Here is a 26,831-nt window from a genome sequence, read left to right as displayed (position 1 = left end):
TTTCCATAAATTTGGGACAATGTTCAAAGGGGTGTCCAAGGATGCCACATTCAAAACAAAACTCAGGCAAGCGCTCGTATCGGTAATCAATCCAAAACTCATCTTTAATAGTTGGCAATCGGATCATTTGACCACGCGGAAGTGGCCTAGTGACACATAGCTTAACTCGGACCCTAAGAAAAGGCCCCCATCCTTCATTCGTAGAATCCTCAAAAACTTCCATGAATTGCCCAATGGTGTTTCCAAGTGCTTCAGCAAGTGCAGTGGTTTTGCTGAGGAAAGGTAGCCTATAGATTTGAACCCAGAAAGGAGTGAAAATCAAATCCTCCGTTGAGACATTTTGCAGAACATCTGGCGTGAGTAAAACGATTAAGTGGTTCTGAAAATGCCAAGGCTCCTTTGTAAGGACTCTTCTTCTATCTCCTTCACACCCAAACGAGACATGAAACATATCTATTTTGAATTCAGTGATGGTTACAGGAAACCGGCCTCTCCAATGGCCAGGCATTTGGTCATAAAAACCTGGTTTGTAAATTGGCTTTGAGGAAATGACACGGGCTATGAGGGAGAAAGGCGAGGTATTAGGGGTGGAAACCGGAGGTAAGGAGATAATGTTTCTCTCCTCATCAGTAAGGGATAGGGTGGATTGTAGTGAATCAGTAAAGTGGTCCATTGCAACAAAAGAATTGCGATCGGAAGCAGAGAAAAAAAAAAAAAAAAAAAAACCAAAAAAAAACCAGGAAAAAAACCTGGAAACAGGGGAGGAGCAAGGCGGAAGAGGGAGGAGGGAAAAGGCGGGAGCAGTTAAGGAAACTTAGTATTCAAAAAAACTAGATGGATAACAGTTGAAAAGAAAAAATATAGTTAAAAATACATAACTGATACAGACCCTCATATGGGCACTTCTAAGATTTATGTATCACTTTAATTGGCCTTAAATTTATATTTATTATTACAATGCAAGTGAAATTACTATAAATTACAATATGTATTCATTACATACATATCTTTTTAAATAATTTAGATAATAAATTTTATGTAAGGGAATAAACACATACCAAGAAACATGCCCATATTGATTTTGTTCGATAAAGGTTTGTACTTTATACAAAAATCTTTAAAAAAGAAAAATGAGTAAGTTTGTTTCAGTACTTAAGAAAATTTTTTAATTAATTTTTTTTTAATAATCATATATATTATAGTTATTTAAAAATACAGTAAATTTTTAAAAAATTTCGAATAGTTTACAATACCGAAAATAAAATTTACATATTTTATTATAGCGCGATTATTTTTTCTTAAACATATAGTAAGTAACTGTTTAAATTTTATTTTTAATATTATAAATTATTTAGAATTTTTCGAAAATTTATATGTGATTTTAAATTAAAAAAATCTATCAGAAAAACTCGAGATTCACTAAAGAAATTTCTAAATTTGTATAGAAAATTGCTAAAAGGCTATATAACACCCTTTTTAGTGTCATATTGCTATTAGTATATTAAGTATTAAATATGGTATAACTTAAAAAAAAAAAAAAAAAAAGATATAAACCTAATAATCATGCTCATCTATAAGATATTAATCATGCTCATCTATAAGATATTTACATAGCATTATATAATTTCTTTCTTAAAAAAGAATAAAATGAGAAACATTTCTTTACAATTTTAAACTTAGTAACGGGTCTCTCGAGACACTAAAGAAGAAAAAGGAGACAACTTTGATTGAATATAAAAGAAAAAGACAGTTTCTTTTTTCAAAATTTCAAAACTTTCTTTTCTTCAACATACATACATATATATACATTAAAAATTTAGTCTTGTGATATATTGTATAAAAGGGTTGATTTATATTTATACACAGAAAAAAGTTCAGTGATTATCTCAACCCAACTCTGTCTTTTTCCTTTTCTTTCTCTCTCTTCTTTGTTTGGCTCCTAGTAAGAGTATTACACTCATCTTTCTTCATCAAGTCCTGGATTTTGGTCAGGAATCTGTTACCCTTTTCTTATCCCAACTTTCATTTTGAAGGGTTTCCTTTGTTTTCTCCTGATATGCTCAACTGAAATGAAAGTTTCGATTTTTACTTTTGTTTAATGAGTTTTTAGAGATATGGGTTATTTGAAGTATGAGATGATGTTCTTCTTCTTCATGGGTTTGGTGTTGATTTTCAAGGCTCCATTTTGTAATGGATTGACTGACCCAGGAGATGGTAAAGTATTGTTATTGTTTTTTTTGTTTGTTTCTTGGGAAAGTTTACATTTTTATGAGTGAAAATTGTTTGTTTTGTAGTTGTGGCTATGAATAACTTGTACATTTCTTTAGGCTATCCTCCTCTTAGAGGATGGCTTCTTGTTGGTGGAGACCCATGTGGTGAAAATTGGGAAGGAGTTGAATGTGTTTTCTCAAATATAACATCAATGTAAGGTTTTTGAGTTTTGATTATTTGTTTTATAAGATGGTTTTGGTTTTTCATTGGTTGGTATTGTTTGATTTACTTTCTTGTGTTGTGTTTACAGAAATCTTAGTAATGCTAATTTGGGAGGTGAATTGGGTGATAGCTTGCAATTCCTTGGCTCAGTTATACATTTGTAAGGAACCATTTATGTTTTGTGATATAATTTTCTTTAATGTTTTTAATTAGTGTCTAATCTTAGTTGATATGTGTCCAAGCATGGATTTTGTTTAGAATAAATAATATTTTTTTTCCTCGGTGCAAATAATTAAGTTTAATTTCATGTACATATAAATTAAGAGTGTATGTGGAATAGTTTGGTCGGTTTATGTTACATATTATTCAATCTAATGTAAAAATTGAGTTACAAAAATATAAGTGCAACCCGCTCAATCAAGAAAAAAGTAATTAATAACCTGTCTAATGAAATTGGTCGGTTTGATCGGGTTAATCCACCCAAACCGACAATTAATGTTCTATTTTATTTACATTCAATTATTATATTTTAATTAATTGTAATAATAATACAAATATATATAAACTGATTTTAAAATATGTATGTATGTAAATAGTATGATATATAACTATATATAATAAAATATATATATAAAATCCTCGTAATCGGGTTGGTTAATTTAGTTCGGGTTAATTGAGCTGGTTGGTATTATTTTCAACCGCTCAAAATTAAAAATTGAGCGGATTACATTTTCGTCGAGTTATTCAATTTGCATTATTTATTGGAGTTATCTTTATTTAGTTTAGGCGGGTTATTAGGTAATAATACTCAAGTTATATTTTTGGAACTTTAGTAGATATTTAAGTGTTAAGTGTCAAGCCAGTGACCACATGACAATCAAGTCATTAAATTTTTATTTTTTATTTAAAAATTCATTTAAATATACCAATAAAAAAAATAACAAGGGGATATTAACTTGACACTTATTTGTAATTAGGAGTTAAACTTAAGTATTTACGCCGCAAATTACTCTTCTTAAAATGCATATACATACTTCCTTAATGTTTTAATGTCTATTGTTAATTGTAATATGTCCAAGCATGGATTTTGTTTACTTCTTGAATCACTTTTCAAATGTTTAAAATTGATATTTAAAGAAAGAAAAATCATTGTTCTTCTTTTCTTTTCAAAGCTGAGTTTCTAGTAATGATTCTTGTTGCTTGTAATGACTATGGTGCAGAGATTTCAGTAACAATCATATTGGAGGGATTATTCCTTCTGCTTTGCCTCCAACCGTCCGAAATTTGTATGTTCCGAACTTCACTTCACTCCATTCATGTGTAAACATACTAAAGAAAAGTTTTTGTTAGTACTTTTTATGTTGTTTTGAGAAACTCTTATACTAATCTCTTTCAATTAATGTATTCTGAATCAAATTTGGTGCTTTTTCTTTCCTGTTTTTAGTTCTCTTTCGGGTAATCAGTTTACAGGAAGCATCCCAATCGCCTTCTCAACCTTAAGTCAGCTGTTGTACTTGTAAGTCTCAAACGAAACCGAAAGAGCATGTTGTTAACAAGCTATGTCTTTTAAAGTACTTAACACTCTATTTTTTCATAGGTTGATCGATAACAATCGTCTTGTTGGACCTATACCAGATGTATTTCAGCAGCTTACTAGCTTAGTGATTCTGTAAGCATTGTTTAAATTGGTTGTTTCGGTTTCCCCTACTACATTTTCCTAAGGTTTTGAATGGGATGATATGCCTATGTTTCAGGGATTTATCAACTAACAGCTTAGATGGGCAATTGCCTCCCTCAATGGGAAATATGTTAGCACTTTCAACACTGTGAGTTTCGAGTTAGACAACAACATAACATACTATTTTCTACTTGTATTTGCTATATTCTTTGTTTCAACTCATTGTAATTCATGAAATTCAATGCAGGCACTTGCAGAACAACCGGCTTGGTGGTACTCTTGATGTCTTACAAGATCTTCCCCTTCAAGACTTGTATAGTGTTTTTCGTTCTTTTGTTAATAAACCCTTTTCGGTTAAGGAACAAGAATTGTTTTGTGAATTTGGTTAGGCAACTCATATGCATTTATTTTAAACAGGAACATAGAGAACAATCTATTCTCAGGGCCAATTCCCCCCAAGTTGTTAACAGTTCCAAATTTCAGGTAAAACCAACTTCCTTCTCATTTGTGTTTTAAGGAGTGTTTACGAGAATAAACCACATGCCTGACCATTTGAGCTTTAGTGTTGCTCGAATTGTGTATTGTTTGGTATGACTAAATTCTTTATGTTGGCTTGTTTGTTGCAGAAAAGAAGGAAATCCATTCAATACAACAATAATTTTATCGCCGTTGGAAGCACCTACTCCATCACCATCAGCACAATCTCCAACTTCTTCTGAAGAACTACCTTGGAAACGTCCCATTGGACCTTCTTCTCCCATCAAAACAATGCCCGGTCAATCTAAGAAGTTCTTAACTGCGAAGGCGATCATTTGGATTGCGATTGCAGGGGTTTCGATAGTTATTGCATTATTACTATGCATTACATTATCAAGATGTGTTAGAGCAAAACGAAGGGATAAAATTGCTAAAGAACAATACTTTGATTCCTACAAGAGTTCAAGTGAGAAGCCTAAACCCGACGAATCTTCAAATGAGACTCTTGTTCGGCCACAAGAAAGAACAAGTTTACCACCGAAGCTGCAACATCATGACCAACAACGCTTCATGAATTCGAAAAGAAGTGTTCGAAGTTCAAAGGATATGAGGGATAGTGAGATTGACATGACAGACACAGAAGATGATATTTTTCTCCCACCACCTCCTCCACCGCCTTTTTCAGTTGAGAATAGTGGACAAATCCCGGGAGTACCTTCCTCAATCGAACGTCCTTTGCATTCTCAACACTTGAATTCAATGAGAGTGTTCACCATTGCATCACTTCAGCAGTATACAAATAGTTTCTCCCAGGAGAATTTTCTTGGAACGGGAATACTTGGTAGCGTCTATAAGGCCGAGCTTCCTGATGGAAAGGTATAATTTCTTCCAATCATTTTAGATATCAGCTTCTGATTCAAATGTCTAATACTCTATTTTGTTTTCAGCTTCTGGCAGTGAAGAAATTGGATTACAACAATAATATAGCGATTAAGCAACGAAGTGATGAAGAATTCTTCGAATTGGTGTCAAATATTTCCAAACTTCAACATCCAAATATTGTGGAGCTCGTTGGTTACTGCGCTGAGCACGGTCAGCAGTTGCTTGTGTATGAGTATTGCTTAAACGGGACTCTTCATGATGCATTGCAGATTCACGACGAAATCCATAAAAAGCTTTCGTGGAATAGGCGAATTCAGATAGCACTTGGAGCTGCAAAAGCCTTAGAGTAAGTTGAGATAGAATGTTACCTTGAGTAGTATTTTGAAATGCATTTTTTATGATTTTTTTCGGTTTTTATGTCAAGGTATTTGCATGGAGTTTGCCAACCGCCAGTAGTTCATCGAAATTTCAAATCGGTTAATCTTCTTCTTAATGAAAAGCTCGAAACCCTTGTCTCGGATTGTGGATTGGCTCCTTTGCTTTCATCTTTCACATTGAGTCAAGTAAGAAACATAAGACCTTTTAGTAATGAAACTTAGGCAAAATATTAAGTATTTATTTTGGATGTGTGTTGCTTTGTAGATGTCTGGAGGCCATAATTCGTACGGTTATAGCGCGCTAGAATTTGAATCAGGTAGTTACACTTGTCAGAGCGATGTTTACGGTTTTGGAGTTGTTTTGTTAGAACTACTCACGGGGCGAAAATCCTATGACAGGTAAAGTACTCTTGGATGAAACATTTTCCTTAAAATATTGTCAAGAGCGTCTTATGAAATTTGTTTTAAAAAATTCGATAGGTCAAGGCCTCGCGGGGAACAATACCTAGTTAGATGGGCGGTCCCTAAGCTTCATGATATTGATGCATTGTCAAGGATGGTTGATCCTTCTCTTAATGGATCTTTTTCTATGAAATCTTTGTCAAGATTCGCCGATATAATCTCCTCATGCATACAGGTACCGAAATATAAATTTGTTTCGCCTTTACATATTTGAGTAATCAGTGAAAATTGACCTCGAAAGAGTGTCAATGCAAAGAATGCCAAGTTTTTCGGGTTTAGGTACTTATGTTTGCTCTTTTGATTTCAGAGGGAACCCGAATTTAGGCCTCCAATTTCTGAGATTGTCCAAGAACTGTTGCAAGTGATTTAGAAAAGGCGCGGTTTATTAACCGATTAAGCGTTGACTTTGACCGAGTGATTTTGTGTGTGCAAATTGTATGTTTAGTTTTGATCAAGTTTAGAGTGAGTTTTTCTAGTGGGAAATTCATGATCTAAATTGTGTTTAAACATAACAATGTAGTAATTATTTTTTTCAAGTGAGTTGCTAATGATTCTTTGTGGATATTGTTAGTTATGAAGTGTTTGGTAATGTTGTAAAAATACAAAAGAAAAATTAAACTAATTAATGTGAGTGTTTTTATTTATTATATTCTTTGGAATTTGGATAGTTTGGCTTTGGTTGGATCTTTTATTTTATTTATAATTATTTTAAATTTCATTAAATTTTACTACAATTTTCTATGTATTTTTCTTTTTGAAAAATTAAATCTTAATTTATTGATTCAATCGAAATATAAGAAAATGTAAAAAAAAAATCTTTTAAAATTTAATTTAATGTTTGATACCAGATCTATGCAATTTTACAAATTTGATGTGTATGAAAGTTGTGTTAGATTAATGAGATTGTGAGATTAGAAAATTAATTTTATTCTCCATATTTAGATGAGTTTTGCAGTTTAACAAATATAAAATATTGAGTAATTTAAAACATAAATATTTAAGTTTAATTTTTACGGTAATGATACTTAAGTAATATTTTTAAAATTTTAATTAGAATTTGACCATTAAGTGTTAAGTAAATAGCTGCGTAGCATTCTTTAATTAGTCTAAGTGATTAGTATTTTATTTTTTATTTAAAATATATACTAATAAAAAATGACACGTTGATAATAACATGACACTTAACGGTCAAGTAACTAATCAACACTTAAACAAATATTTATATGTAATTGAAAGAAAAACTTAAGTATTTGAATCACATATTACTATAAAATATTTTATGCTAAAATGGATCTAAAGATGTTTTTGAGTTCATATTATTTATAGCCTTATATTATGGTCATTTTACAAAATAAATAATAATAATAATAATAGAAAAAGTGAATAGATTAGATCTGAATCTATTTTTTGTAGTGTATGATTGAAGTTACTTTTTTCAGAGTAGGGTCATTTTCATAATAAGGTTAAATAAATAGTGTTTATGTACTATTGAGAAATTTTAGTGTGTGAATGAAAAATTACAACTAATAAATGAGAAATTTTTTTTTTTTATATTTTTTTTATTAGTCGAACTTGTAATTTTGCCACTCACAATGTGGCTAGATGGGTCTTTGCTCATCATATGTTTGGATCTATCCCGGTTTCGGTGTTATCGGAGAACCTATTATGTAATGACCATGAGGTCTAGTCTCCTTTGTTTTAATGATATCACGCTAATTTCAAAAAAAAAAAAAAAAAAATTAGTGTGTGAATGAATATTTATTGGTATTTAGATAATAATTATAATTATTTTTTTAATATTATATTATACATCTTAAATATTTACCTTATCATGCAAATTTTTAAAGAACTTTAAACAATTTTAAATCATCAAAAATAAGGTTTGAATCGTATATTTTATTTTATATGTATGAAAAATAAATTATTAGAACTTAAATTTTTATATGTAAAGTTTTAGAATAATTATTTTTAAATTATATAAGTACTTAAAATTTTAAATTTATAAGTGTCATAAATTTAATATTTATTTTAAGTGGCGTGAGTGTTAATTACTAAATATTTATAAAACTGTAATTTTTCTCTAATTTTATCAGTAAATATTTCATTTTGAACTTATTAAAAGAACATTTGGAAGTAACTGATACTACATGTTTTTGTCTAAATCTAATAATTTAGAATCTAGATCTTATATGTATCCAGTGGCGGACCCAAAATTTAATTGGAGGGTGGGCGTAAATTTTTTTATATATATAAACATATTCCAAAAAATAAGTAAATCTAAAGAAAAACACAATTCAATATTTCAATTTCCAATTAAAAAGATATTAAATATCAAGCACTAAAAATCTTCTAATAGAAAAAAAAAAAAGCAATCTAAAACGATGTTCAAAATATATAACATACTCAATATCCTAAAATTTGAACAAATATATCAATTTTTGAGCTCATATCTTTAGAATTGTCCTCAACGAGTTTTCATGTTTTGAAAACGATGAATAATAAGCTGGTTGTCAATAGCATTGAATACATCCTTTTTGAGATATACTGTCAAACTATCATTCAATTATTGATCTCCCATTTTATTGTGGGTAATTAAAATAATTAAAAGATCTTTTTAGTTAAAAAGTAAAAATAAATATTTTTTTTTTCAGCATGGGCTTAAGCCCACACTGGTCCTTCATTGGGTCCGCCAGTATATGTATCATGTCTCGTTTGGAACGCCGTATTAAATACATACTAACGAAATTAAAAAAAAAAAAAAAAACAATTTTACTAACATTTGAAAATTTGTACTACTATTTGTCTTAAATAAATATATACCAGAACATAAAGAGATGGATCAACACACCCTATTTTTCAAATTATTAATATATATAAGATTAAGATGTATGGTGAAAAAAATAACAAAAGTTTGAGACATAAATTATTGGTTACCATGATTCTAGTATGGGATGTCGGTCAATTTTTTTTTTTAAAAAATAGAAATAATTAATTATTATTATTATTATTATTATTATTATTATTATTATTATTATTATTATTATTATTATTATTTATGACTGAAGTGAAGACTGTAAAGTTAGGACAAAAATCAGTGGTGTTTTTTTCTCACATGTCACAACATTATAAAAATCGAATAAAACCATTATATTGCTTTTCATTTATATATTATTTTATATAAATATATGAACTTTTTTTACATGTTGTAATATTCCATATGATAAAACCCTCATTTAACAATTTATTATTGTCGTTTAATGTTAACTAATTAAATCTAATATTTTAGAAAATATATACACATTATAAAAGTTTGCATATAATGATTGGTTATTGATTGAGTTAAGTTAATTATAAAACCAATAAAAATTAGACACTTGTGTTGAGTTTTTACTCGTTCAAAAAATGTTCTTAAATTTTAAATTTTGAGTTTATAAATAAAATATTAAAAGACATTTTAAGGTATTAAATATCACAAAAAATAGTGTATTATTATTAGTACATTTTAATATTAAATCTTACACAAATTAATTTAATAAATAATAAAAAAAATTGTTAATTAATTATGATAATTATGATGTAACACATGCATAAGTATAGTATTTAACACTGTAATATCAATGCCTCTTTATAAATCTATTAGATGATCTTTTGAATTATATTTTTAATAATAAAAATTCTATGAGTTTATTATAATTATTTGTATTTAATTTGTAGATTTTTTTTACTAATTAAATTCACCCTAAACCTCAAAAGAAATATAATTCTAAATTCATTATAAATAGTTTTTAAATTATTATAATTATCAAATAAGAGATATTTTTTTTAATTTATTGAATTCTAGAATTTGGTTTAATAATATAAATTCTATTTGTACTAGTTGTGTGAGATGATGAATCTTAGTTATTAGCACTATTTATTAATTAAGTTAAAGAAAAAAAATTATTATTATAATATATCATTAAAAAATAAATAATATATATTATATTTTGTATGCATAGCCACTAAAGTGACCAAGTCTATCATACCCCTCCATAAATATATATTTTTAAAAAATATAGAATATATATTTTTTTATAAAAATATTAGCAAAATAAATATGGATAATGATCTTTAAGTCAATAGGTACAACTATTTTTTTTTTTATATATATAATTAGTTATTATTGCTAGTTGTTAATTTTGATAGAAGACTTTCACATGCCCTAATAAACAAGGGTACCAACCAAATTTAATTATTTTTTACTTTTTTGAAAGGAAAGTTATTATTTCTTTATTTATATTTTTGGCAAAGGAAAGTTATTATTCAATTTTTTTTGGTAATTTATAAAAAAAAAAAAAAATTGACATGTGTTTTCTTCTAGTTAACTAATTGTGATTTGGACACATACCTAACTTTAATTGGAATGTATGTGAAACTCATACATCAAATTCTTATATTTATTAACTAAATAATTAAATGGTATTAATATGAGACATATATAGAAGTACAATGTTTTATTAATCAAACTATAATTATTGTTAATAATTAAAATCTATGATTATGACCCACAATTCTAACTAATCAAATACCCATTTTATTAATTAAGTTAGAATTAATAATAATAATAATAAATAATACCATAAGAATTTTTCTCTCTATTTATAAATGAATTAATAAATAAATAGAAAATAGTTTTGGTTTCTTAAAAGGATTGATAGTTTGTTGTGTGTTCCTTCAATATGAAGTAAATTATTGGATAATAAACCATAAATAACATCATTTCATGGGTCCAAATTAGTTGTTGTAATCACATGAGTAAAAATTAATTAATATTCCAAAACCATATTATTGACTTCATCAGATGCAATTCAATAAATATTATGTGAAAGTATCATAATTTTTTATAACTCCATAATAATCTTAGGGTTTTTCAAAAATAAAAGTATATTTATTTTTATTGATTTTTTTTATCCCACACTAGATATACATATACAAAAAATTCATTAAAAAAAGGTATAAAATGATTTATTATATATATATATCTATTTATTTTGTAAAATGGCCTCAAAAAAATATCGAAGATTTTCAGCTTCCTTTTTAGTATTAAACATGATATCGAGCGTGTCTAAAATATCATTTTGCGAAAAGAAATGTATTTAATGTATTCAAAACATTTTTTTTGATAACTTAATTATTCAAAGCTTAAAAGAGTAATAAAAATATGATAAAAAAAACATTGATTTTTTTTAAAGCTAATAATATGGTAAAAATCATTGAAAAATATTACATAAAGAAGAGTAATTAGTAAAAATATACTACTATTTCAATATTAATTTATGCTAAATTATTTTTAATTTTGTTACAAAATAGTCTCTAAAAAGATTTTTTCTGATTTTCAACAGCTTTCTAGTATTAAACAAGATATCGATCCTATTTAAAAAATAATAATTTTGTGAAAAAAAGAAAATACTTTACTAAACATTCCTTATATAGAATTATATTACATGTAATACAACTAATCAAGACTTAAAATAATACATTAAGCAAAACCTTGATTTTCTTTGTTAAACTAATTAAATAGTAAGTGATTTTATTAAAATAAAATAATAATAAAAAAGAATAATAATATGGTAAGTGACAGGTCCTTATCCAAATTAAAAAAAAACACAAAACACTCATATCTAGTTGTCCTTTAATACAATATTTTTTCAAAGTCTACCACTTCTTATTTTCTAACATACAAAATTTTAAAATTTTCACTTTTTTTATCTAAAATAAAATAAATAATTATAAAAACAACCTAAGCCACCAGAACAAGCTTATTATAAAAATATAAATTTATAAATAAATATTAATTTATATATACAATAAAAAGTAATTCGTAGCAAAATATCGAAATTTAACTCCAAACTATAAATAAATATCTAAGTTTAATTTTTTTGCTATTGTAACTCTCCTAACTGTTAAATGTCAAGTTATTATCCACGTGTCATTTTTTTATTGATATATAAAAATTATTTTTTTAGAAAAATAAAAATTTAATCGCTTAGACCAATCATTACCACGTAAAAATTAACTTAATACTTAACCATAAATATTTATTTACAATAGAAGTTCAACTTAAATATTTTTATTACAAATTACATAACAAAATATTTATTTATTTTTCTTCTTAAAAGTTTTTGGGTCTCCACTCTTCTCCTCTTTCTCCACATCATCACCACCACAGAATAAACCGAGGGTATTTTCGTCATTTCCCACAACCCCCAAAGCCGAAAGAAAGAAAGAAGAAAGAACCCATTTTTATTTTCTCAAGAAAATTATAAAAAAAAAATCCAAAAATAAAAAAATAAAAATCACTTTTTTATTTTTTTTTTCTTTCTTTCTCTCTGAGCTGAATCTGCAAAAATTTTCTGGGAAAAATTCTTTCTTTCTTTCTTTGTTGAATCTCCAATTGGTTACTTTATTTTTTTTCTTTCCAGTGGAAAATTCAAGTGTGAGAAAGAAGAGTACTAAAGAGTATCGTTGCTTTGCTTGAATTTGAATCTTTCTTTGTTCGGTTCTTATCTTTGCCGGAAGGTTTTTGTTCTCAGACTCCGACGCCGGAAGGGTTTTTTTTCAGCTTCTTCTATGGCGAAGCGTGGATATAAGCTACGTATCCTTTTTATTTTCTTGAAGTTATGATTTAGCTGAAAACTGAGCTTTGTTTCGATATATTCATAATCTTCTTTTCATGTTTCAGTGTTTTGTGTTCAGAGCAATCTGTTGTTGTTTTTGTTTTGGAAGAACTTTAATTTTCTGTTTGGTTAGTGAGAAAATGTTAGGAAAATGGTGAAAGTATTGGACTTTAATTAATTTTCAGTTTAATGAAGATAAGGTTTTTAATCAATAAATCTATCTATTGATTTGGGTAGTTAGATTTTTTCATCAGAAAAAAAAAGGTCTAAAAATAGAGTTTTCTTTTTATATTTATATAGTGTGTGTGTGTGTGTGTATAAATGTATTTTCCTTGACTAATTATGAAAAAAATTAAAGAGGAATTTTCAGCTCATTCAGGGAATGTAAATTGTCTAAGTATTGGAAAAAAGGGTTGTAGACATTTTGTGACAGGAGGGGATGATCAGAAAGTTAATGTTTGGCCAATTGGAAAATCAACTTCCTTAACTGTAAGTTTATTGTTGTTATTTATATTTGAATTTAGTGCAAACTTATAATAAAAAAACATGATGATTTTTGTTTATGAATGTGCATTGCAGTGTCTAACTGGTCATACAAGCCCTGTTGAGTGTGTTGGTTTTGATTCAACAGAAGTTTTAGTCCTTGGTGGAGCTTCTAATGGTGTCATTAAGCAATGGGATTTAGAAGAATCAAAAAGTAAGTTGGCTCGCAATCATTAATTTGGTATTAGAATTTTGATACAAGATAGCTCTAAAGAACTTAGATGTAAACTTAGAATAGTTTTGATTCAAGACTTGTTTGGTTTAGGTTACTTAATCGTTTTTTCAGATAGAATTGTGCGATTCTCGATACACATTTGAAATACAGGTTTGGATATGAGGTGATAATTACATATGAATTACTAATATCTTGTTTGTCAAAATAGTTAGTAATTACACGAGAAAATAATATTCGTTTAGTAGTTAATATTTAAAATTGAAATTTTTTTAGTAATGTAATTACACTATTCTCGAAGAGTGTAACAGGAACCCCTCAATTATCTCCAATTACACAGTTACAGTACACAACGGTTTTCCAAATGCCTCCTTAGAGATTTTGTAGGTGAAAACTTGTTGTCTAGAAGCATTGTTGTATAATGGTGAGAGGTTTTGGTGTTATTTGTTTGTAGACTTTAATGTACTTCTTCTTGTTATTGAAGTGTAGTGGTTCGCACGCTTTCTGGACACAGATCCAACTGTACTGCTGTTGAATTTCATCCTTTTGGCGAGTTCTTTGCATCTGGTTCGATGGATACCAATTTAAGGGTATGGGATATTAGAAAGAAAGGGTGCATTCATACGTACAGGGGTCATACTAAAGGCGTAAGCACCATTAAATTCACTCCTGATGGGCGGTGGGTTGTTTCTGGTGGGCTTGATAATGTCGTAAAGGTAATAGTTGCTCTTGAGCTCGATCAATCGTGACAACATTTATTATAATCAACAAAGACTTACCACTATTATGTAGGTGTGGGATCTTACTGCTGGAAAACTCTTGCACGAGTTTAAGTTCCACGAAGGAGCGGTTCAGTCCTTAGATTTTCATCCTCTGGAATTTCTTTTGGCCACAGGTGAGCAACTACCTGACCTTCTGCTAGTGTTATCAGAATAATATCGCTCGGGGAAATTTTATTAACTTATGCCGTATTTGTACAATTCCTTTTTCCAGGTTCAGCAGACAGAACTGTCAAATTCTGGGATTTGGAAACCTTTGAATTGATTGGATCAACCCGACCTGAGGTACATAATTATTCTATTGTCTCGAAGTGAAAGTGTTTCGATTAACAATGTGTTCGGTATTCTCTAACTAGGGCGAAACCAATTTTGGTTCTTGACACGAATATTACATTGTTCGGTAATATTAATTTTAAACACATTTTTCTTTCAAGGCAACGGGAGTCCGTGTGATTGGCTTTCATCCAGATGGTAGGACTTTGTTTGCTGGACTAGAAGATAGTTTGAAGGTTTGGATTTGTTTCCTATCTTAACATCTTCAAGGATTGTACCGAATAGAACAATACTTCATTATTTAGCTTTTTGTTTCTTTCTCGGTAGGTCTATTCGTGGGAGCCGGTTCTTTGTCATGACACTGTTGATATGGGATGGTCAACTCTTGGTGACTTGTGCATTCATGAAGGAAAACTGTTGGGATGCTCATACTACCAAAATTCTGTTGGAGTTTGGGTAGCGGATATATCGGTAATTACCTTAATCTTTTTCTCGCGCGTCGTTAGAATTTTTAGTTGCAGTCTTTACTTACTAAATCTTTTGTTTGTATCAGCATATTGAACCATATGGAGATGCTTCTCAAAATGATTGCACCGAGCCGAAGCTTAATCTTAAACTCCAAGAGAGCTCAGAGAGAGCGCCGACCATAGTAAGGACTTCAAGTTTGCGATCTCGGTCTCCTGATTATGAGACAAAGGAAATAAAGAACATATATGTGGACTGTAAGTTATTTGTTTCATTTCTATGCACTAGAATTCTTAAGCCTCTAAACCAGATTTCGGGAATTTATTGTTGCTTGTGAAAATGTGTTCTTGTCTTAGCTGCTGGAGGAAAGCCTGTTGCTCGGCCGAAAATTGAGTCTTTAACTTCTCCAAAAGTGTCACCCCATTTGGATACAAAGGAAACGGATGATTTGGTGACAAAGAAGCCAAGTCAAGCAGTTAATAAATCTTTGTTTGTGCCAAGCGTTGTACCCCGTCAGAGTTCTGATGGGAAAGATTCGGCCAATTCTACGAGTGAATCTATTACCTTTTCGAGGACTAAACGTGGTATGTTACTTAGACCGGCTCATGTAAGAAGACCATCAAACAGCAGAAATGATGTGGAAAAGTTGTCGGTGTCATCTACTATCGAATCATCGCCTGTTAGCAAATTAATGAATAAATTAGATGGAGCAGCGGACTCGAACTGTGAAACAAAAACTGTTATAGAAGATAGAGTGGAAAAACATTCTGCTGCTATTGATTGTGTAACCGAAAAGCTTGACAAAGTTCTATCTCCTCCGAGGACACCTGCTAGTCAAGAAAAAGAAACAACTCAAACAAGTAAGTTCTAGTTTTTGTTCTTGTATAACCACTATTCGCGTTGTTTCTACCGCTGATTTTAGCTGATCACGTTAGCCTCTTTGATGTCTCAGGTAATAAAGCCTTGAATTCCAGCAAAGATAAGCCTGTAAAATATGTCAATGGAGGTTTGCCACTTGTTACCTACTCTATCCCTTTTTCTCTAGATACCAATCAGTATCTGTGTACTAAATATAACCGCTGTTCCCATTTGACAGTTGCAGTTGTTCCGGGAAGAACTCGATCCCTTGTTGAAAGGTTTGAAAAAAGAGAGAAAGTTAATGGTAATGAAGATCAAGCTGGGGGTGTAGCTATCTGTGCAGTTCCTGAAATTGATAAAACACCTCCTCCTATGAAGGTAAATAATTACTCCTCCGGAAGAAAATCTCCACTATAATATGTTTTTAAGTCTATTCAGATTCAATCAAATTATATATTGGATGTTAAATCTTACCATCCAATCCGAGTTAATTTCAGTCATCCAATTGATCCAACATCAAATGGATGTTGGATTGGATCGGTTCTATCCATTGGATGTATTTTATGTATATTTATTGGTTTAATTTGAATTTATTCAATATTTTAGACCTATTATTTATCGGATCGGATCGATTCCATCAAGTATTTTAGATTCTGTATCTATTGGATTGAATTGGATCTATCCAATCCAAAAATAATAAAATTTTAATGTTAATTTTTATGTATATATATATTTTTTTATGTATAATAATATAATATTTAATTACTTATTCAAACTAAATGAAAATATTAATTAATTCGATTAGATTTTTGGTGACTCCATCCAACATTCGATCTGATCCAATTGGATATTCAAAATTAACATCCAATCCGATCTGTTTACAATTGGATATACAATATTTGGTGGTCGGTTGTAATTGGATTGGATCGATTTATGCACATCTTTAAATTGACTTTGATTTTTTTTTTTTAAACTCAGAAATACTTCCATACATGTCTAGCTATGACTGCTATTGTTTTATACTTTATATAGTTTCGAAATTATCCAGATTTTCTGTGTTGCATCAACGGTTTTTTTCCTACAAGTTTTTAAGTGCCGGGAAATTTATTATTTTTCGGTTACTAGCAGAAAGAAGAACCTCGAATTCCTACCAGAAATGAAGAACCTCATATTCTTACCTGGAATGAAGAGCCTCAAATTCCTACCAGGGTTGTTGAAAAACCTCAAACTCCTCCCACCAAGAATGAAGAACCTCAAATTCATACCAGGATCGAAAAACCTCGAACTCCTCCCACCAAGAATGAAGAACCTCAAATTCCTACAAGGATTGAAAAACCTCGAACTCCTCCCACCAAGAATGAAGAGCCGCCTCAAATTCCTACCAGGATCGAAAGACCTCAAATTCCCACCAGAAATGTAAGACCTCAAATTCCCATCAGAAATGGAAAACCTCAAATTCCCACCACCAGGAATGAAAAGCCTCCAATTCCCACCAGGAATGAAGAACTTCAAGTTCAAATTCCGACCATTAGGAATGAAAAACCTCCAATTCCAACCGGGATTGAAGAACCTCAAATTCCCATTAGGAGTTTTGCCTCTGCAGATGTTAGGGATGGTACTGAAGACCTTATGCAAACTCATGATGTATTCTTGAGCACCCTTCGTTCTCGCTTGACAAAATTACAGGTATACTGAAAGCCGATACAATTTCTATTCACATTGACATTTGAATACTTTTACTTTTGGCAAAAAGAAAGAAAAGGAATTAGGCCTGATGACCGAAAAATACAGGTGGTGCGGCATTTTTGGGAACGAAAAGATATTAAAGGTGCTATTAATGCCATGAGGAAGTTACCGGATCATTCTGTGAGTATCTTGGAAGAGTTCATTTGTCTTTGCTTATTCTGTTCGATGTGATTAATCAACCGACATTGACTTTATACTAATCATTTACGAGTTGTTTGATTAATGAGAATTTGATGCAGGTACAAGCAGATGTAATCAATGTTCTCATAGACAAAATGGATATCGTTACGCTAGATGTGTTCTCTTGCTTGCTTCCGGTGCTTATCGGTTTACTTGATAGCAAAACAGAAAGGTACTAATTTGGTGAATAGATCTTTATGTCATTCCAATTAGAACAATCTTTAAAATTCATGAAACTCGACAGGCACACTACACTGTCAATGGAGATACTAATTAAGCTTGTAGCAGTGTTCGGTCCAGTGATAACCTCAGCCATTTCAACACCACGAGCAGTCGGTGTTGATCTTCATGCAGAGCAAAGGTGCAACCTTTTTTTTTACTACATTTAGGCTTTCGATTTCTTTTTCTCAGCTTAGGCGAATGAATGAGCGAACGAGAAGTTTAACCTGAAATTTTTTCTTGATTTAGGGTGGAATGCTGCAAGCAATGTTCTAACCATCTGCAACAAGTCCTGAAGATTCTTCCATCACTTGTGAGGTTAGGATAACATTGAGACTTTGATTATATAATATTGGGCTTATACCATGCAAAAGTTACCGATTCAACTCCTTATTGTTAAATGACAAATTGGACCATTTATTTTTCGAAATTATAATCTGAGCTAGTTTTTTGTCGAAAATAAATTAAATAATAACCTAATCTAAAGGTTCTAAAGCAAGTCTGATTACATGTTCTGCATCTATTCGTATTAGAAATTGTTTCAAGTTGGTTATATTAAAAGAGAAATTGTTGAAAATTGAGCTCGGAGTATTATTTTGTACTATTTTGAAAAATACAAGATCTAATTTTCTATTTAACAAAAGAGAGGATTTGATTTGTAACTTTTGTAAAAATACAGGTTCTAAAATAATATTAATCCTATAATATTTAGAACAATCATAAATCTATAAAATATTTAAAAATAAATATTTTTTCACAAAATTCTTCATCTAACTAAAAAGAAAATATTTTGATATTGTTATATTAAATACTATCATTTCTTGTCTTCTTATCATTTTTAGGAAGGGTGGTTTGGTGGGCAGAAGTGCTCAGGAATTGAATCTAGTTCTTCAAGCATAACCGATCCACAACAGTGTCTAACCGAAGCAAAATAGGTAGGGTGGTTTGGCCCTGGCATCCGATGATGATGATGATGACCGGGTGCTATGAACAACGAGCGGGTAGCGGGTTCAGCTCGAGTTATGTTTTCTCAAATTTCACAATTTTGGTCCTAATTCCTCCCATATCTCTTATTGTCGTCTTCTTCTTCGGGTATTGCTATTATGATGATGATTTTTATCTGAGAGATACAACTCGGGAGTTACTGCGCGTGGCTAGGCTTAAAAACCGAATGTACTAGGGTAGGGCGCCATGGCGAAGAAGAAAAGTGCCCGATCGGTTGGTTGGTTCGCGCAGTGCGGTGCGGTGAGATCTCCTAATTTTGATTCTTTGATTTTGGAGATTGTTAATTTGTATGTAATGTTCTTCAATCAAGTACATATTTTTGTAATACTGTATTGCTCTTTTTTAATGGTATATAATATAATATAAATATATATATGAAAGAAAAATTATATTTTCTTCGAACTCTTGTGTGATATATTTATATTTTTTCAGCTTGAATTGTTATGTGTTTTTACTTAGATTATTAATGCAAATTACTTGTGTAGCACAAAATAATGGAATTTATACTGAATTTATTGTCACAACATGTATAATAAATACATATTTAACTCTTTTTTTTTTTAAACATATTTATGTAACTTGTTATTTTTTTTGTTTTGAAAATAAATATAAAATTGACCCATTAAAAAAATTAATTTATTAGGTTGGACGGATTAATTTAATTTCATCTCATTATGTATACCAATGGCAAATAATTTTTTTTTATTATATAATGGCAAATAATGATATTTATTATTTAATGCACCATTGAATTTGAATAGTACAAAATTATGAGCCAAAAAATAATGTCTTAAAACTTGTTTCTTTGGATTTTATATAGATTATTTGAGTCTATATCCACTTGTTTTCATTTGAAGATTTCATGCAATGGGAAAAATATAACATAATAGATTAATCAAACAAATAACCAATTTATAAACAAAAATAAAATATTTAGTATTTTTGCTCTCCATTTATTTATTTATTGATTATTTATTAATAAAATTCTCGGTAAATAGTTAGAGTTTCTTCTCAAAAAATAAAATAAAATGGAACAAAAGATTATCTGGTGTGGCTCATCTCTTTGAGTTTAAGCGTACCCATAAGAGCTCTAACCCTAACCTTGCTCACAAATATTCACCAAAACCTTTTAAGGCGGGTTGGCTCCACCTACGATGGGGTACACGTTACATGAATAACCTTGAAATGGATGTCAAGAGTGGTTAGACTAATATATTTTGTCCTCACATTTAAGAATCATTTAAGAGCCACACAGATTCAAACTTAAGATCTTCAGTTTAGAAAATTACTTGGGAGTTAGCACTTTGATATTAGACTATTCACTCAGTAAGTTAGTTCCCAAACTTTAAACACTACTAAATTATATATCTTAAAGCTTGTTTGGTAGGTCATATAAAAATTATATCTTAATACAATATTTGTTATAAGAAAATTATAATAAGAATCATAGTACTTAATACGTAAAAAATAGTTTGTATTAATTTACACTATAATAATAAAAAATGGTCTGAGGCTAGAGCACGAGGTTGAGGGTTGTGGTCGAAATTTGAGTCTGCGTCCAAGTTCAAGTTCAGTGTCTGAGTCCAAGTTTAGGGGTTGGAGTCTAGGTTTAGGTTCAAGATCGGGATCAGGCTTTGGGTCTAGGTCGAGGTTCGCATCCAAGGCCAGGGTTGGAGTTAGTGTTCAGGTTTAGGGTCAAAGTTCGCATTCGAGTCGGGGCCAAAATTGGGTCCATGGTTCGAGATTAGGTTAGAAGAGACACATTCAAATTTATAATAAATATTATATAATTTTACACAACTTACTAATAATTATATTAAAATAAAACTATACAATACAAAAAAAAAAAAAAAAACACAATAGTACAATACTATACAATACATATCACACCTAACAAAGGTTCATAAACATCATGCAATTCATGTGTAATTAGGACTAGTCATGAGTCGTCACTGTAAAACTGAAATTGTGTGGACCCCACATATTTATTCAAAATATAAATAATAAATAATAAATTTTCAAAAAACAACAATAAATATATTAGACCCACTCTTATCTACCAATAATGTCCTTTTCTTCTCATTTATTTATTTATTTTAAAAAAATAATATTTACAATAATTACTTTGAAAACAATTAATAACAATAATTCAATTTAATTAATCACAATATTTATATATTTTTATCATTATAAACTATTATTAAATTTTTGAAAATGATAAGTATTTTTAAATAATTATAATATAATTAATAAAAATTTCTACCAATACCAAAATTAATTATAATATTACTTGTAAAAATAAGTAAAAAAAAGAGTAATTTAACTCTTGGACTTAATTTTAATTTTTATAGTAATATTTAAATTATATTTTTAAATTTTATTACTGTTTTATTAATATATTTAAATTATTTTTTTAAAAAAATAAAAATTTAATAATCTAAACGACTTCCACGTAACAATTTAATTAACATTTAAATTAGTTTAAAAAATTAATAAAAATAGATTTTTTAAAAAATTAATAATAATAATAATAATAAAATTAATTAAGCTTCAAAAACGCCATTGTTGAAAGCTTCGTCGTCTTCGTCTTCATCTTCGTCTTCGTCTTCTCCCATGCTAAGCTTCTCGCTCTCGTTCTCCTCCGATGCTCTCTCACTTTCTCTCTAATACCGATTCTACCCCTGCCGTTACTACCGGCACCACCTCCTCCGACGACATCGCTAACGACGTCGTATCTTCCTCTACATCTTCTTCTTCGTCTTCGGGAACGATTTCTAAGCTTTCAGAGATGTGGAGTTACTTATGGATTCCGTTCTTGATTTCCTTATCCAAAGACATCGTTCCAACCACCACAAAGGCCGCCGCTCACTCTTCTTCGTCCATTCTCTTGCCTAGTCAGACTGATCGTAGCTGTTCTTCGCCTGATCAGAAACTTTATTATCGACCGGTCATCGGAATACTCAGTCATCCCGGCGATGGTGCCTCTGGTAGACTTAGTAACGCTACTAACGCTTCTTACATCGCTGCTTCGTATGTGAAGTTCGTTGAATCAGCTGGTGCTCGTGTTATTCCTCTTATCTATAACGAACCTATCGAAGTTCTTTACCAGGTCAACTTTTTTTCTCTTTACTAATTTCAGAATCTTTCGATTAATTTCATATTCAAATTTAATTATTTAATTAGAGAGGAGTTTAGTATAAAATTTTATCCTGAGCATTATTATAAACACAGTTAGTTTACTTTTTTCTTTTATTAATTTGAGAATTTTCTGATTGGTTTCATCGAATCAAGTCGTTTATTTTTCTTTCTAAGCAATGAATATTAAGACAATATGGAAAATCCTGCAACCAAACTAGTTGTGGAGCTACAATGGATTAGGGATACTCTTGAAAATTTGGATAATAAAATTGCTATATAGGGTCATCAACTAGCAAATCATCCAAGATCATTGAATAAGGAAGGAATGTCTCTTAGTAAAAGCAGAGAATAGTGTTGGTGAAGTTTGATGAAGTGATATAAATTTAGATTTAGTGCAATTGTGAATGAATGTCGAATGATTACGTATTGTCTTACTTTATCCAGCTGCATTGCATTGCAGAAGCTTAATCTTGTTAATGGAGTGCTTTTCACTGGTGGTTGGGCGAAAAGTGGGTTGTACTTTGATGTTGCTCAAAAAATATTTCAGGTAATTGTGTAACTAGTTGATGATATGCATAGTGTTTTGATTTCATATATGGGGTTTGTTTCGGAATGAGCAATGGATATTCAAACTGAATTTTTGATATTTTCAAATGGGAATTGCAGTCCCTGGTGACAGTTTGTTGTAAAGTATTTGAAAAGATAATTTGTTGTTTCTTTATTTGTTTTTTGCAGAAAGTTTTGGAGAAGAATGATGCCGGGGACCATTTCCCATTATACGCCATCTGCTTAGGTTTTGAGATTCTAACAATGTCCATTAGCAGGGTAATTTTTCATAACTATGTTCTGCTGCAACACTGAGTTTTATAGTCTCATATCTATTATTTATTCTTTCTCTAGTTTCTATTCTTGATTTTGGGATTGGCCTATTGAGAGAGAGAGCTTCAGATTGTAAGAAAATATCCTCATTTTGAGCTAGATGAATTGCAATGTGCATTCAATTCTAATTTATGTAACATTACAACATTTGATCTTTCGTTTTGCTTTTCCTTTGAAACATTTATTTTGAGACAGTCATGTAATATGCTGTTTTCTCTTACTTTGGGATGAAATATTTCGATAATAGGACATGAAAATCCTTGAACCCTTCAGTGCTTCAGATGCAGCGACTCCACTAAACTTCCTCCCGAATGTGAATATCGAAGGAACTGTTTTTAATAGGTACTTAATTATTAACCACATTCATTGTTGTGACTTGTGAGTAGTTAAGACTTTTTCTTTTCTTTTCTTTTCTTTTCTTGGTAATCAAATTCTTTTGCAGATTTCCTTCAGATTTGCTTGCTAAGTTACAAACAGATTGTCTAGTCATGCAAAACCATCGTGTAAGTTTCAATTCTTGAAAACGTTTCTTTGCCTAGCCATGCATAGAATTATATCTCTCATCAAAACTTATTCGAGATTTCAATGTTAACAGTATGGTATATCCCCAGAAAGATTTCAGAAGAACCGCGAACTAACCAGCTTCTTTAGGATCTTAACAACTTGTACCGATGAAGAGGATAAGGTACTTGAATGTGTTCTTGTTGGAAGCTTGGTTCATTCAAGGATCATATTTTTTCAGCAGTTCTGATTTGTTTATCATTAATTTCAGGTATATGTGTCTACAGTACAGGGACACCATTATCCTGTTACTGGATTTCAATGGCATCCAGAGGTATTTTACTATAATGTGTTCCCAAGCAACTTGTTGTATAAAATGCACGAAACAAGCTTCTTTTCTTTTCTTCGATTTTGTGGGCATTTTACTATGTTTTTTAGGGTAATGAGTAATGGACATAATTACATGCATGATAAGATTAATTCCACGTTTCATTCAATACAAGATTTAAGATCGATGGAGGTTTGTGCAGGAAAGTAGTTGCATGTGTTTGACTGTGCACTTGAATTTGTATTTTAATTTCTTTTTCGAGTCTTCGGGACATTTCTCCATTGTCATATGCAGTGTCTAGATTGTTTACCAAATGTTATGTGTTTCAAAAAGCTAATGCCATTTTAGCTTTCCCCCAAAATCGTAATAGACATGCTCAATATCCTTTGGTCTCTGATACACCATATTCTGTGCAGAAAAATGCTTTCGAATGGGGCTTGACTAGAATTCCACACTCAGAGGATGCCATTCAGGTGACACAGCACGCGGCAAACTATTTGGTCAGGTTAGAATCTAGCTGCACTGAACCGTAACATGATCATGTTCTGTGCTCGATGCTTGTTTCCAGGCTATTGTTTTCAAAATCATAGAATAGAAAATCAAAATGTTCAATATTCAATAGTTCAGCATGTAAGTTTATGCCATGCTCAGACAGAGGAATAGAAAATCGAAAAGGGTAGAAAGTAGAAACCCATTTTAAGATAAGTGTGAAACTAAGAAGAGAATTTTATATTTGGTTGGAAAGAAAGGAAAAAAACATTAAAGTATCCAAACTCATGTTCATGGACAATTATCATTTTGTAATCAAATCCAGCGACAAATCTCTTAATTCCATTCCCTCATTCCACTTTTCTACTCCATTTAACTTAGATGGCATTTAGTTGGGAGGAATGAAAACATAAGAATAGGAATGGAAAGGAATCAAATTTAAAATGGAATAGTCATTCCATTCCAATACTTTAAACTGAAACCAAACAAGGGAATGGAATGAAAATTATTTCATTTCCATTCTATTTCATTACCTCCAACCAAACGCTACCTTAGTCTTTTCTTATTAATTTTGTTAAACGTTCTGTAAACAAAGCTGCACATTGTCTTGCTCGTAGCTCTTGTTTGTATCCAGATCGTATTTTTAGTGAGGATGATGTTCCTCCTGCGTTTCTTTCTATTGTAATGGTTGAATCTTCTTATTAATAAAGTTACCATTTTCCTTCAAAAAAAAAAAAACAATACTTAAAATTATAAGTTCAAAAAGAAAGAAAGTAAAGATAGATACATTCTCTTCAACTTACTCGAACCGTATATTTGCTATGCAGCGAGGCGAGGAAGTCCCTAAACAGACCACCTACTCAAAAAGTTCTTGACAATCTCATCTACAATTACAGCCCTACATTTTGTGGGAAAGCCGGGTGAGCCCGAAATACTCTCGAAACTATTCTAAGATCACTGTCCAAAGATTTTGTTCCAATTTTTACTTAATTTTTGATAAGTTGGTTGGACTCTACAAATTATTTTGGACAAGTGATCTTTTTGTTTTTTTTTCTTCTAATTTTGATTTCAATGTGAAATATGAATTTGATTGCAGGAAGGGATATGATGAAGTTTACATCTTCACACGATCTAATATGTGAATCTTTGTATAATAATTATTATAAAATTGTATGTTATATTGTGAATTACTGTATAATGGCAGATATGTTAATTGTTAAGGACATTATTAACTCTCTTTTAAAGTTTTAACATTTATTTAAACATTTTAAGACATTTTTCTTAAGTTTGATTGCTCTTATTATGTATAATGTTTGGCCCAACTTTCAAGATCTTCTGCTTTCAAAAAAAACAATACTTGATGTGTTGTCAAAATAAAGAACTTTGATGATTAAGATAGAGTAATAGGTGAAAAATGATTATTTACAATATCAATATATATTTATATTTTATTAGAATAATTTGCGGTATATAAATTTAAGTTTTAACTTTCGATGGCAGAAAAATACTTAAATTTAATATTTGACGGTAATAATATTTAAGTTATATTTTTAAAATTTCTGTAAGTATCTAGTTGTTAAGTGTCAAGTTAATAACTTTAATTTATTCATGTCATTAATTTTTTATTTTTTATTTAAAAATTAATTTAAATATACCAATAAGAAAATAACATGTGAATAATAATTTGACACTTAACGGTCAGTTACTTAAATAAATTCTAGGATTATAACTTAGATATTATTATTGTAAAAAATTAAACTTAATTATTTATCTGCAAGAAAGTTAAATTTAAGTATTTACACTGAATGCTAAAATGCACCTATCAATGAAACATCTCTAATCATTGCAATATGCCACTTTGTGGTGATGTTAGGTACTAGTGGTATTGTGTAGCAATACCCAAGAAAAATGATAAATGTTAAAGAGTACTCGTGGTGGCGTATAGTACTATAAGGACTTAAGAATTGTAATATATCTAATTAACTATCGACTTTTACTTATTTTAATTTAATAAATATTAATAATTTTTCTTAGAGTGCTACTTCACAATAATGTTAGATCGTAATAGAGAAATGCTAAAACACTAGTGCCTAACAACAATAACATCACTTAGTGTCATCATTGGCGATGGATGGAGAATACATGAAGTAAGGGCAAATTATGAATAAATTTATTTAGGTAAATAGTGATATAAGTACTCAATTTTAAATTTATAAGCAGCGTAAACTCATTATTTATTTTTAGCGGCATAAATACCTAATGTTTGTAAAATAATAATTTTTTTACAGTTT

At 30.0% G+C, this 26,831-nt stretch overlaps 3 protein-coding genes across 5 annotated transcripts; all 3 read left to right on the top strand.

The window, feature by feature from the left end:
- Positions 1-1,686: 1,686 nt before the first annotated feature.
- Positions 1,687-6,956, top strand: LOC115697792 (protein STRUBBELIG-RECEPTOR FAMILY 3). Its single transcript, XM_030624917.2, has 15 exons — positions 1,687-2,214; positions 2,295-2,424; positions 2,522-2,593; positions 3,654-3,719; positions 3,878-3,949; positions 4,031-4,102; positions 4,188-4,259; positions 4,359-4,424; positions 4,529-4,594; positions 4,738-5,464; positions 5,536-5,816; positions 5,895-6,033; positions 6,113-6,246; positions 6,328-6,484; positions 6,617-6,956. The coding sequence occupies exons 1-15, from the start codon at positions 2,115-2,117 to the stop codon at positions 6,677-6,679; spliced, it is 2,217 nt and encodes a 738-aa protein (XP_030480777.2). The 5' UTR covers positions 1,687-2,114; the 3' UTR covers positions 6,680-6,956.
- Positions 6,957-12,606: 5,650 nt separating this feature from the next.
- LOC115697424 (katanin p80 WD40 repeat-containing subunit B1 homolog KTN80.1) lies at positions 12,607-19,607 on the top strand. Of its 3 annotated transcripts, none has more exons than XM_030624421.2 (18): positions 12,607-12,943; positions 13,324-13,454; positions 13,545-13,662; positions 14,170-14,396; positions 14,473-14,575; positions 14,674-14,744; positions 14,894-14,968; positions 15,060-15,203; positions 15,286-15,454; positions 15,554-16,057; positions 16,150-16,203; positions 16,294-16,433; positions 17,184-17,741; positions 17,847-17,921; positions 18,041-18,153; positions 18,226-18,342; positions 18,450-18,518; positions 19,043-19,607. In XM_030624421.2, the coding sequence occupies exons 1-18, from the start codon at positions 12,919-12,921 to the stop codon at positions 19,098-19,100; spliced, it is 2,751 nt and encodes a 916-aa protein (XP_030480281.2). In that variant the 5' UTR covers positions 12,607-12,918; the 3' UTR covers positions 19,101-19,607. The 3 variants fall into 3 exon arrangements, with proteins under 3 accessions (XP_030480281.2, XP_030480280.2, XP_030480283.2); XM_030624420.2 differs by having other exon boundaries at positions 12,610-12,943; positions 17,181-17,741; XM_030624423.2 differs by lacking the exon at positions 12,607-12,943 and having other exon boundaries at positions 14,165-14,396; positions 17,181-17,741.
- A 2,129-nt stretch (positions 19,608-21,736) lies between these two features.
- Positions 21,737-25,825, top strand: LOC115698128 (gamma-glutamyl hydrolase 2). Its single transcript, XM_030625302.2, has 10 exons — positions 21,737-22,314; positions 22,804-22,890; positions 23,079-23,168; positions 23,470-23,564; positions 23,665-23,725; positions 23,818-23,907; positions 23,995-24,057; positions 24,468-24,556; positions 25,368-25,460; positions 25,637-25,825. Exons 1-10 carry the CDS (start codon positions 21,850-21,852, stop codon positions 25,680-25,682), a joined length of 1,179 nt encoding a protein of 392 aa, XP_030481162.1. The 5' UTR covers positions 21,737-21,849; the 3' UTR covers positions 25,683-25,825.
- The last annotated feature ends 1,006 nt before the right edge of the window (positions 25,826-26,831 follow it).

This window comes from Cannabis sativa, chromosome 7 (genome assembly GCF_029168945.1).
Source record: "Cannabis sativa cultivar Pink pepper isolate KNU-18-1 chromosome 7, ASM2916894v1, whole genome shotgun sequence".
Taxonomy (NCBI): domain Eukaryota; kingdom Viridiplantae; phylum Streptophyta; class Magnoliopsida; order Rosales; family Cannabaceae; genus Cannabis; species Cannabis sativa.
Note: the sequence above shows the minus strand (reverse complement) of the source record. Positions and strands in the feature narration are given on the sequence as shown.

Bases quoted from the DNA above. Each gene is read 5' to 3' on its own strand.
- LOC115697424 (XM_030624420.2), top strand. From the start codon at position 12,919: ATGGCGAAGCGTGGATATAAGCTAC. The intron at 17,742-17,846 runs GTATACTGAAAG...CGAAAAATACAG, and splicing joins CTCGCTTGACAAAATTACAG to GTGGTGCGGCATTTTTGGGA. The intron at 17,922-18,040 runs GTGAGTATCTTG...AATTTGATGCAG, and splicing joins GGAAGTTACCGGATCATTCT to GTACAAGCAGATGTAATCAA.
- LOC115697792 (XM_030624917.2), top strand. From the start codon at position 2,115: ATGGGTTATTTGAAGTATGAGATGATGTTCTTCTTCTTCATGGGTTTG. The intron at 4,103-4,187 runs GTAAGCATTGTT...CCTATGTTTCAG, and splicing joins CTTACTAGCTTAGTGATTCT to GGATTTATCAACTAACAGCT. The intron at 4,595-4,737 runs GTAAAACCAACT...TGTTTGTTGCAG, and splicing joins TTAACAGTTCCAAATTTCAG to AAAAGAAGGAAATCCATTCA.
- LOC115698128 (XM_030625302.2), top strand. From the start codon at position 21,850: ATGCTCTCTCACTTTCTCTCTAATACCGATTCTACCCCTGCCGTTACT. The intron at 24,058-24,467 runs GTATTTTACTAT...TATTCTGTGCAG, and splicing joins GATTTCAATGGCATCCAGAG to AAAAATGCTTTCGAATGGGG. The intron at 25,461-25,636 runs GTGAGCCCGAAA...ATTTGATTGCAG, and splicing joins ACATTTTGTGGGAAAGCCGG to GAAGGGATATGATGAAGTTT.